The 12,911-nt window shown below is 38.6% G+C and overlaps 1 protein-coding gene across 1 annotated transcript in view; it reads left to right on the top strand.

Moving 5' to 3' along the window:
• necab2 (N-terminal EF-hand calcium binding protein 2) overlaps nucleotides 1-12,911 on the top strand; it is a 135,219-nt gene that overhangs the window by 86,930 nt on the left and 35,378 nt on the right. The window contains exon 9 of the mRNA XM_061036288.1: nucleotides 6,514-6,570. Coding sequence (XP_060892271.1) covers nucleotides 6,514-6,570 — 57 coding nt within the window. The remainder of the gene's footprint in view (nucleotides 1-6,513; nucleotides 6,571-12,911) is intronic.

Below are 12,911 nucleotides of genomic sequence, written 5' to 3'. Positions count from 1 at the left end.
ATTTGTTATAAATTGTCCCTATACAAATAAAGATTGATTGATTGATTGATGTAGTCTCATCTTCTTGCTCCGTCACTCTCCTTCTCTTCTTAGCTCCATCTGTCAGCGTCCCCTTCTGTCTCTTAGCCTTAGCTATTCTATTAAACAGTATTGAGACAGGCTTTGTTGTATGGCTCAGTGGTGACAGGTCAAGAGTTTGATCCCCAGCTTCTGCAGCCACAATGGGCAAGACACTTAACCTCGAACTAATGTGTATGAATAGGATCAGTTAATACTGATGGACACTTTTCGTAACAGTGTGTGACCTGTTGGTTGAAACGCTTTGAGTTGTCAGAACACTAAAAAAGCGCTTTACAAGATCAAGTCCAATAACCATTACCTCTTGTAAGAAATCTACAGTAAGCTGCCAAACTTACATAATGCTATAAGCAGGCGACCGGGGGGATCTATGAACATGGGAGAGACACCCTCCCTGTTGAGAGTTGTTAGAATAATAGATCAACTTCAAACAAATATTTTACGTTGGCAAAGTTACATATTGTTGTGGACTTTTGAAGCCCATCACAGCGCTTGCCATGTTGGAAATGCTGTCTCAGACTAACTTTAGGTTATCCTAGTAACTGGCAACGAACTGGAGCTGAAACAGGCCAGATCAGTAACGTCCCTTATTATGAATATCTCTTTGTAACATAGCAATAAGTAAGGTCTTTTACCTGCTTTTTGTAACATAACAAAGAGTAAGGTCTTTTTACCTGCGTTTTGTAAAGTGTCTCGAGATAACACTTGTTATGAGTTGACGCTATACAAATAAAGATTGATTGATTGATTGATTGTCCTTCATGAAATTAAAATGACTTGTAAAATAAATCCCCCCTTGTACAGTGTGTGTGCCTATAAAGACGTTAGACGCCTCTGGGTCTTTGGAACTAGACTGAACTCAACACTCGAGGAACAGTAGTTTTTTTTGCACTTCTGCATTGGCAATAATTTTCAACACCAGAGGTAGCCGCAGTGAGTAAGCCATTGAAGCTTAACATTATCTGAATAGTAGGGAAAGTAGAAATGACAGTGTCATTGATTTTATTTATTGATATTTTTATTACCTCTTTAACAACATTCCAGGGACAATCCAAAGTCGGCTTATTCCCCAGTCAGTTCAAAACATTGTAACAAAACTACTATATGCTTGAGACAATGAAAAAAACAATGACTTCATGAAGAGGAAAGGGAATAAGGAATTGTAATAGTATTATAAAGTCACATATTAACTAAACTTATAGTCATGGTAATTAAATACATTTGTTTTATGGTTTAAATTGGAAGACGTCCCAATATTGGAAAAAAAGTGACTCAGAGTGAAATTTATTTTAAATTCAGAATAGAATACAAAAAGAAAATGGGAACATGAAGAAGACCAATGGATGACATTTTATTAAAAAAGTTATAGACATAGACTAGTGTAGTGTTAATATTTTAAGATCAAATGTCAACTTGATCAATGATTTAAATTTTGGTATTCTCTTTTTAAAGATGAAACCAATCAGGGGGAGAAGTGTTATGACATACTTTACTTCAAACACATTATACTCTAATGCTTTGTGTGGATGACTTGAGGTGTCTGCATTTCCAATTCATTTCCCCCACCAGTGAAATATTGTCTTTGTGAAAAGAAGAAATAACCTCTAAAATGACCCGTCGTGAAAGCATCAAACAGAAGGAAACATTGTTCATGGAAAAATAAAAAGTAGGTTATCAGACTTTTATTGGAAAGTGTGTTTTCTGCAAGAACTGCAAAAGAAAGAAAAAGCAAAGCAAATGAACAGATATTTTCTGCTGAACTACATTTCCAGAAGATCAGAAAGAATACTGCCGCAGTCTTATCAAAGCAGAAGAAACCATTTTGGAGGTGTATTGAAGAGGCTTTGTCTTTGCCTCTCTGTTTAGCCTGCTATTAACTGCATCGATCTCAGTGTTAAAGCAGTGCAGGAGAAGGAAATTATATTATCACACTGCATCAGAGTGAATCATGAATTGTTTAATGACTGCTAGATAATACGACCACAATATACTGAGTGATGTGGGGTCTGTTGAGATAAAAAATAAAGCTCTCTGTTGGCACCAGTGCTTTGTGATAACACATAACATCAAATCCTCCTCAAAGAGGCAGATTCTTGTTACCTCTGTTACTCAGGATGACTTTGAACACCTCTCACTGTCTTCCTCTGCACTCCCCTGGGAGTTTGCTTCTTCTTTTGGAAACAAAATATCAAGATTTATTGCTACCTGTGTGCTACTGACAGGAAAATATATCTCCTCTGGAAAAATCAGTCACAGAATGATGCCTGTGAATGTAGCTGCACATCAAGTGTAGGTGATACAGAGACTGAGCATTGACAAGCAAGGTGATACAGGTTCTTCTTTTCTTGCTTTCAGAAAAAGAATATTATGCTGACCTTGACAACTTACACTCCGCCTTCCCTTAATGGCAGATCTTGACAGAGTTAATTATGTTGGTAACTGGATCACTGGCCAAAATAAAACTTGGCCCTTGTTGTGTTTATGATATCCCTGCAAACTGGTTGTGGACTCCAAATTACTCAAATGTTAATTAGGTGGAAGACGTATCTTTTCTCTAAACAAAGAGTGTTTTTTAAGTATCAACAACTCCAACAATGAGATACATCTCCTCTTTTATCCCATTTTAACCGAAGACTGCAGGGTCAGGTACCCAACACAAAAAAATATCAAGATTTTTATCATGTAGCTTGTATCAAGGTAGGTTTATGAGAACTGGACTCGGTATTGGGAGACACCAGATGTTGGACCAAGACTTGGATCAGGATCAGGACAAACACAGCTTGTTCAGAGCATTTGTAGCAGTTACTTCTAGTGATGAACGTTCAGAGAATGAACCATTTAATTAGCAGTACCCATCAGAGGTTATGTAGCTTCTTTCTTCCCGTTGTTTTGGTTTACAGCTAACAGAAAGTGGTTATCAGGGGGACAGAATTCCAGTATTACTCCAAAAACCTATTTACATCTGGTGTTAATACGATCTGTATCCGCAAACAATATCTAAATAAGAAAAAATGTAAAAATGTGTAAATGCGTTGGGATTAGAATGTGATCAAATCAACCTGACAACATCAAGAGGTTGTGTACAAATCAGATTATGTAAGAATTAATTAATAATGCAAGTATGAATAACATTTGTACAACATGCCAGCATCTTTACCTTAATCATCATTCTGCATGACTTCTAATCCACTGACTGTATAACAGAGAGCGATGTAGCGGCTGTGAGGTCACAGTAGTTTGTAATGTAAAGTCTGGCACTCACTAAGAGGCTTTTCAAATCTTAAACTTTTTTTAAAATGTGAACACACACGATGACAAGTCATTACAGATTTAAACATGTTGGTCTTATGGTGTGTGGTATGCAATGAGATGACCAACGTAGCACACCAAACACTATCAGACTCATTCACCAACAACCAGAGTCTTTACTCTCAAAATGCGTACAAAACAAAAACATGACAGGCGACGAGCGAGAGGAATTGATAATGTAACGATATGGTGGTCAAGCTAAATGTGACTAGCTGTTAGCTACCTGGTACATCAATTGTTGGGACAATTTGGTCCAACTCCTTTCCTTGTTGGTTGGATTGTGGTATGTTTTACAGAACACATTGTAGCCAAAAATCACCAAGTCCTCCCTTTTCTGACATCAATTTAACATGATGCTCCCTGTTTACTGCCGTTGCCATGGCTGTGTTTGTTGTGCTTCCTGTTTCAGTCAGCTTGCTTCCTGATTGGCTATTGTTCTGTCAAACGTGACAATCCACAGAGTGTGTGCTTGGCAAAATCTGTTTTTTCCCCACACAACAGGATTTTTGATAATATTTACCCTCCCCGATCATCTTCTGAGCATATTGGGGAGGCTAAAAATCACTCTTAACGCACCTCACACCATAGAAAAATCTGGCAAGATAATCTTTGGAACCATCCGATAATTTGCTGACTTTGGTCAGAAATTGGGGAATCAGGCCCAAAATATCCAATACTATCTTGTAGTGTGTCTCCACGTAAGTTGGATGACTGAGTTTTTTAAAATCTCCATTTTGGTAACCTGCCATCGATGAAACCAAAAGCTTAAAGCATACCCTGCTTTATACTTAACTTGACATTGCCCTATATGGAACCATCATTTACAAAATGAAGGCCCGATACAGTGCTCTGAACTCAGTTTTGTTTGCCTCTGGAGGACAGGGAACAGATTTCAATGATGATGATAAAATACATTTAAATTACAGGTATGTATGCAAAGGCAAGATTAGATTGTTAATCAGAATAAACAAAAATCTGATTTGATTTTAACACTATGTGTAATGGGTTGCAGAATAATGCTCACGTTTCTCCTTACTTTGTGGTTGCCAGCATAAGAGTCATGTCAATTTTAAGAAGCCACAATAAGTCAATGTTCTTTATGCTTAACTCCTTCTCAGCAAATGTAGCATTAAAGAAACTGATTGTTATAGATTTTAATGGTAAACTATGTTTCACTAAAACGTTATTTCGCTGTTGGTTCTGTAGAGAATTACCGGCAGTTAGTCTTCACCTCAGAAAACCTTCATGTGCACCACAACCAACATCACACAGCACCTCAATTTCTGTCCAGCTGTGACCTGACTGTGTCCCATTAAACCCAAATTATTCATCCTAGAGCCCAGTGTGTTTCTTTTGCTTTAACAGTATGAGTGTGTATCTCACCAGCCCACTCTGCCAGACCCCATAGCGTTTAATTTACCTGCTGGGTTTTGTAAAAGTCTCTGTTGCCCTGCAAGTGATGCAGACACTATTCATTCACAGCAGCAACAGCGAAACTCATCAGTCACCTCTGTGACAAAAACCTGCAGGGCTTACTGTGATTTATTACAGCAGGTTTATATGCTTCTGACACATTGAAAGTTCAGGAGAAAAATACAAAATCAATTTCTTGTTATCTTCAAACACAGACACTCATAAACAAACAGTAATGTTGGCCAACCTAGCTTAACCTGATAATGTCTGGGGAGAATCTAAACTTTAAAGAAGTTGTGTATTTTTTTTTTATAGACTGTCAACATTTGCATCTTTGGCCAGCTAGCTTACAACCCAGAGTATCTCTTAGCATTACTTGTAATATTGTCTTTATTAAGGTAATCACACATTAGTTGACTGTCAAACTCAAACAAAGGGTTGTGTTGAAGGGCATTACACAACATATTTTCATTTTAGATGCTGTAGTACTGTAATGCCAAGACTGAGGTCAACATGGCAATGTTTGGCAATGGTATGTGTTAGAATTACATAACACGAGCCAGCTAAAGTTAAAACTCAAATTAAATGGTAAATGGACTTGAGCTTGAATATCGCGTTTCTAGTCTTCTGACTGCTCAAAGCGCTTTTATACCGCAAGTCGCACCTACCCATTCACACACTGATGGCAGAAGTTACTACAGAGTGAAGTAAGTAAATCCATTCATACACATTTATATGCAGCCGACGAAGCAGCAGGAGCAATTTGGGGTTAAGTGTGTTGCCCAAGGACACATCGGACATGAGGCTGCAGGAACTTGGGATTGAACGCTCAACCTTCCGGTCGATAGACGGCTCTACCACTGAGCCACAGCCGCCCCATTAAGTAACAAATGAAAACACACTGTTTAAAATAAATCACTTAGTTTGCCACTGTTATTAATTGGTGTGAGAAATACAGGTGCATTTCACCAATAACCATGGCAACCGGACTGCCTATAAGCATATGGTCACGTTAACAGAAACTGAGGGGAAAAGGGTTTTCTCTGCTGGGGTCCCCACCAAGCACTTGAAAACCAACTGGTGGTCCAAAGGTCCTGTGCTCTACACAAAGTCAAGACTTAAAAGTCAAGCATTAACTGTGCAAACTACAAACACAGAGACGACAAGAATAACTATTTGTCTATCACACTAATCAGGCAGAGCAGTCCAGGGACATCAGAGGACAAACCAGAAGATGGTCCTTGTTTTTACAACAATCAGTAAATAAAGTTACTAACTTGGTCTTACTTCATAAATCATACTTGAAGGATGTGTGACTCACTGCTTCTGATTATTTCACTTTCCTTTTGGCAACAACTTATGTTTATAACTAAGGAGGTCAGCTGTGTCCTTTTTTATAATCTTTAAGAACATCAGTACATCAAAACCTCCTTATTTCACCACAGGATTATAACAAATGCATTTCATCTAATTCCTTTAATTTTAACCCCTGCCTTGTGGTATTGAGTTAAATTTTAGGTTTTTTTTTTACTTTTCAGCTTTTCATGCAAAGAAAAAAAATCATGTAAAGCTCTCATTTCTATTTTTTGCTCACAGTTCCCTTTGACCTCTTGTTGTGAGTGACAATGTCTGCTTCAAGCTGTTGTTGTGATAGTTGCCGCTGTTGGTCTTGCTGACTGACATGTTCGTGTTGTTGTTGTTGTTTTGCTACAGACGGTCTGGTTTGATCTGCACCAGAGGCTAACAGACACAGATGGCACCACCAGCGCAGTAAGTAGACACTAAATGAATGATCATTGTACAGTACGCTGTACCATATACAGCCCCAGGTGATGCATCACTTACTGCTGCCTTACAGATGCCAACAACCACTACAGCTGCCCCTCAGCCTGAGTGTTACAAGCCTGAGACATGGAATTGTGATGTATCCAACACAGGAAAGCACTTTCCCTCCGCCAACGCTGCCCAAAAATAATCCAGGTCTCTGTACCTGTCTCATAAGGGCCAATCTTTTGTATTATTTCCCAGGAAATATGCTTGCTTTGTTATGTTGTCTAGACATGAATAATTCAAAGACAATGACTTCTCTGTAGAAAAATGAATAGTGTCAAAAACTCTCTTAATATATATAAATCCCAGAACACCTAGAGAGAAAATATTACTTAAGTACTCCTTAAAACATACAGTATGTTCAAGGTTTGCACTTACTCTCTCTGATAATGATCAATGCTTTCTATGAAAAGCCAAAAGCGCTGTGTGGACTATTTCTTTTCAAGCTGCTCTTGAATTGAATCATAAATCCCCAAATGTGACGGAACCTTATCTATTTGAAACCATTTTCAGACATAATTCTGTTCTGTTCATAACTGTTATCATTTACAACACATGACGCCTGAGGTAAAGAGATAAGAGTGCTAGAGTGCAATAAATAAAGCCAAAGGCTATCTTTAGGTCTACAGAAGCAATCTGTATTTTGGAGAAAAACAGATTTATACTCACATTTACCTGATTTCATTAAACCATTTTGAATAAAAAGAAGATACAGGAGATGAGATGTTCTCACTCCAAACATGTCAGTGTGGCAGCTAGCTTCAGGTTAGGCCTTGCTGCAAAATGTGACGATGTTGGTACTGCTTTTGCATCTAATATGCATGTGCAGGACTGAAGTCATGCTATTAGCAATAAATAAGCAAAATGAAATAAAGCTGTCAAGTCAATAATATTAAGTAATCAACATCAAGAGTTTTTTTTGTTTTCAAACAAAGCATGCTGTGAAACCTGCTTATTTCAACACAAGGTAAATAATATGAAATAGATGGTAGAGTCGGTAGTCTCTGTTAAAGCACGTTAAGTTGTCAGAAGACTAGAAAATAACTATACAAGCTCAAGTCCATTTACCGTTTTTACCATTTAATGGTTTTGTTAGAAATAAGTACTAACAAGCATACATTGTTAGTGGCTATCATTACTTAACTAACATATATTGACATATTTACTATTTAATATATCTTGACAGCCATGCCATACAACCTAAGTGTTGCCGTAACACTTACAATGTATGTAAATTCACTTAAGTTTGACACATAACTTAAAAACAAAAAAGCCATGTTTGTAAGAAAAGCCAATGTGAATATGTCAAGAATCGCTATAGTCACATCTCTCGTCTTAACCATCAAATGATTTAAAGAGCAGATGGAAACATTACGTTTTAGGACAGCTTTCAGAGTTGAAGGTGTCCCTACAGCGTCATGCTTTGGAAACAACCTCTCTGTCTAGACTTAGTTATTTGATGAGTGGGGAAGAGAATGCACTTGCAGAGAAAAGGAACTCTGCTAGAAGAAAATTCACTGGGTGAAGTGGCAAATGGACCCTTATAATGTATTCCCTGTGGTTTCTTTCTACATGAAGAATCGCTACAACGAACCATAAAGCTATTATTGAATACTTCTCTTGTACATCCAGTACATTACATATCAATATGCATTCGCTTATGCATGTGTGCTTTGAACCCGTATATATGTGCAAGTAAACTTTGTATTGCTGGCCTAGTCAGCTGCTGACAAGTGTGGAACTTGAACATTTCACCGCTCATTAATGAACTAGAACATTTTCAGTGATTGTGCCACATCAGCAAGGTAGCCCAGCAATGCAGTCTGTAGCTATTTATAGTGCACATATCTTTTATTCATCATATACCTCTGAACTTAAAGAAAGAAGGATAATCAATAATTTAGTTTTAAGCACAACAGACCTGAGAGAGTTTTTCACAATAAAGGATAAAATGTAAAGTGTTTTACACTTGATGCTGAACAGCTTGCTAACATGCTCACGGTGACAAAAATAATTGTATATGTTGACCTGATAATAACAAAATATTACACTGCAGAAGTAGAAGTGGCAACCTCATGGTTGATGCTCGTGTGGGTTTACCAGTCAGTAGTTTTTCTCCTCTGGGAACCTTGAACAACATTTTGTAAGCCAACCAACAGCCGATTAGTTATTTATGTGTTGACCAAAGTGGTGGTTGACCATCTGAAGAGCAGTGCCGGTAGTGTGGCTCACAATCTATTGTTTAGTGAAATACAGTCCATCTGTTCCCAGATCTGTGCCACAAAGAGCTCAAGAGTAGATCTACTTGTTCTACCTGCAGGAGACCAGTTTGATAATCACCTACTGCACTTACACCAACAGCGGTTGGGCCACTTATGACTCCCCACTTATGGCTTGCCGCTGACAAGCGGTGAGAGCTCTGATTAAATTGTCCTGTAGTCATGGGCACAGACACAGATTGATGATTAGGTTATTATAAGAGACTGCTAATATGCACTAAAAGGGGGAAAAAATCAAGTCGTGATTTGTTTTTAAAGTGCATCCCAAAGAAATAGTTCCAGATTCAAAATGAGCACCTATAAAGCTAAGAAGACAAGAAGCAAGCATAAAGTAAGAAGAAGGTTAAGTTAAGAACAAGGAAAATATCGTGGTGAGGCAAGTAAAGCTAAGTTTCTCAGGGAACAGTCACAGGGGAACAAAAACAGATGAAGACTGATCTGGTATAGAAGCGTTCAAAGAATATTCTGCAGTATTGAGTAAGTGTGCTGGTTGGCCTTTTTTTCATTGATGTTGCTCTGATTGCCCTGCACTTTCTCGATGTGCATAATTTAACTGCTCTCCTTCGCAGTCTTAGAGGAAAACATCCCCTAAAACACTTTGGGGCATTTAAAGAAGGCTTTCAGCAATAATCTCCCGTTCAAAGGTTCACTCGGTTGTTTATTGGCCTGCTTTTCGAAAAACAGAGTAAACAGGGTCCAGCAGGGGATTTTTGCCTTTGAGGTAATCATATTAGTACACATACATGGAAAACACCCAGTTTCAGTTTCCATGGTAACATAACAAGATGAAACATCTTACTTCCACTGAAGTCCATAGCTTAATATAAGTACTAAACAGTGTAGTGAGTCTATTTATATTTTATTAGGTTTAAAAATCCAACCACAACTTTTAGGAGCCATGAGAGACACTCTTAAGTCTTGCCTCAGGTTTACTCAGTAATTAGTCCACAAGGTGATTGTTCTATATACAATGTGTGGGAGAGAGAGTGTGGGGAATCACATGCGAGAAAGGAGCCACAGGTCGGATTTGAACCTGGGCTGCCCGCTTGGAGGACTACAGCCTCCATACATGGGGCGCGTGCACTAACCAATGCGCCACCAGCGCTCCAAACTTGATGTTTTAAGTCCCGTCCAGTCTTGATTCTGATTGGTCAGTGAAGGAGAAGTGACATTCATGAAGCGGCACTGTTCTAAAACTTTAACTGTTTTCAACTGAGAGGGTTGAGAGCGCTGTGAGCGCAGAGACAAAAAACAGCTAACGGCGTTTTTGCACCCAGGGCACTGAAAATGCTAAACTACATTGGTTTTGTATTAAAAACAAGCGCTGTCAGTGCTGTCTGTGACCACTGGCAGTTTAATTGTTGTCAATTGAAGGCTGATGTCCTGAGATTTTATTGGCCAATACTATCTGCCTCTTTGTTTTACACATGCACAGTTTAAGCTTAAAGGTCCCATATTATGCTTTTTCTGGTTTTATCTGCTCTTTAGTGTGTTTTCCAAGTGTCCTGTGCATGTTTAGGCACATCTATGTGCAAAAATTCAAAGTCTGCGGAAACACGGCTTCTCCTACCTCCTCCTGTTAGCTGTAGCATTAGCTGCATGTAACGCTGTCAGTGTGAGATCACTGATCTAAGCCCATTGGCTCGTTGTGGCAAGCCCAGCAGCTCATGTTGAAATTTCCGAGACGCGTGCTGAGCAACTGACCAATAACGACAGAGCGGATCGGCAGACCAATCAGAGCAGACTTGGCCCACGTGGGGTCTAACAGTGTGGGCTCAACAGAGCGTAGCTGACGGACTCAGAGCGTAGAGGGAGCAAGGAGGAGCAGTACATGAAAACAGACACTTTTTTCGGACTTTAGCTGTTGTGAACGTACAAAAGTAGGTACATAGATTAAATATACGAACCCCAAAAAGGGCATAATATGGGCTCTTTAACAACCAAAGCTCCTTTAAATATGTCTAGACCACTTGGTCTAAAAATGAAAACCACATCCTCTCTGATACTAATACTAATGTACATTTAGAGTCAGTGGGGAGAATTGTATTGGTGAACAAGACAGCTAGCCCAGTCAGCAGGAACAGTGTGTTTCAACCAGCAAACTCACAAGTTGAGTAATAAAAAGAGTAAAGAAGAGGGAATGTGGTAACGCTTCCATACAAGGAGTCTAAGTATCATTTAACGATGCCAAATTATTTGCAAAGTCTCACTTTACCATCTGTCCTTGCTCTTTTGTTGATGAAATGAAAAAGATGAGCTAAAGAGAGTTCATAATGAGTTTCCAAACTCAGCTATTTAATCAGAGCATTAAATGTGTGATTGTCATGTTAGGACATTTACAGGAAACTGTCATTTTGTAGTTGTGGGTTCAGAAGCTTTTTTAGCATTAGTTTTGTTCAAGTATACTGAAAGGTTTAATGTGTATGCCTCAAAAACTCAACATCGTCTGTTGTGGTCTAGCGGGGTTTCTTTCTTTTTACTTTTTTTCTCCGTCTTTTGTTTATTTAATTTGTGCTCACACAGCACATATTTATAGATAAAAAATAAACAGAGAAAACAACAACACAAGAATCGTTAGATGTGTTGCAGGAGAGTATGAAACCTAAGGGGGCTTGTATGAGGACCTCCCCCAGAAGAGACAATATTCTAAATTCTCTTTCATAGAAAACATGCATGTGGTTCCCCTCTTTCTTACCTTCTTTTCAGTTTACCTCTCATCAAGGATCTAATAAAGAAGGGACATTGTTTTTAAACAAAGAATTATACTGAAAGAAAGTTACCTGATGCTAGCATATACTACAGTTAAGACACAATTCATAATAATGGTTGCAGTAATCGTTTAAAAACACACAGAGCCACAGCTCTCTTACAGCATTGTAGATATTGCTTAATAAACTAACTTAACATGCAACATAAATCTATCTTTTATGTGCATCTTCCCTTAAAAGAGTAAATGAGGCACTCATAGTTTACTAAGTGTTTTTTCAGGTCGGTGTTCCAGTTTATTTCATGGCACATATGTGGGCACAGAACATTTCTGAAACCTAAATTAACGGTAATAAATCAGGTCTCCTATAGGTCAACTGAAATGAAGACGTATGTGTACTAATCAATAAAATGGAATTAAATTCCCGTCTTCTGCCATTCACCTTTCACCTCTCCTCGCCCCGTAATCTCACCCTCTTATATATCCATATACAGTATCATCACCCCTTAAGTCTTTTATTACTCAGTTATCCCGCTCTCCCGCTTCTAAACACAGATTACTTCAAACTAGGTCATGCTCCTCTTCACCTTTACATTATTTCACCCTTCCCTCAAAGGCAGGCTCAGTCCGTCCCCTCTGACCTTCTATTCCCCACCAGAGGAAAGACTCAAACCTGATTACCCATCATCTCTTCTCCCATTCAGCCCCCCTGCCACAACAATCATCCCTCCTCTCTGCACAAAGGCGCCTCAGTGATTTACATCACAACACAGAGGCTCATAACAAGATCGTATACTGTATCAGAGAGACAGAGATACTTTGAATCTGCCGTTGTGAACTCAATTATAGCATTTGCATTTCCCATGTAGTGGACACTCATGAACATTTAATGTCTTTCTGACAATGACATCTGATATTTAAAGTGGGAAAATCCTTCACCTACACATGGTTCTAGTCAGCCTTTTGATCCTCTGGAGGCACCTCAGATATGAAAAGAAAAGCAATAAAAACAGAAGCTGAGGCTGAAAGAATCAAGAAAAGAGGTGAGTCGGATGGAGGTGCCAGATGATGGTGTAATATGAAGGAGCTCCCAGTTATAAGAACGGAGCTGAAAGAGAAAACACCAAAGATGTATCAAACGGGGTTATATTTAAAGTGGGTTGTTTATGAGTGAAAATGTGTCATTTGTTTCCATCCTTTGTTTTTGCACAGCTATGGTAATCTACATGAAACATGTAATTAAATACAAGGTAATCAGCTGGAGAATAACCGATATGCTGACACTCAACTATTTT

Source organism: Labrus mixtus, chromosome 4 (genome assembly GCF_963584025.1).
Source record: "Labrus mixtus chromosome 4, fLabMix1.1, whole genome shotgun sequence".
NCBI lineage: Eukaryota > Metazoa > Chordata > Actinopteri > Labriformes > Labridae > Labrus > Labrus mixtus.
Note: the sequence above shows the minus strand (reverse complement) of the source record. Positions and strands in the feature narration are given on the sequence as shown.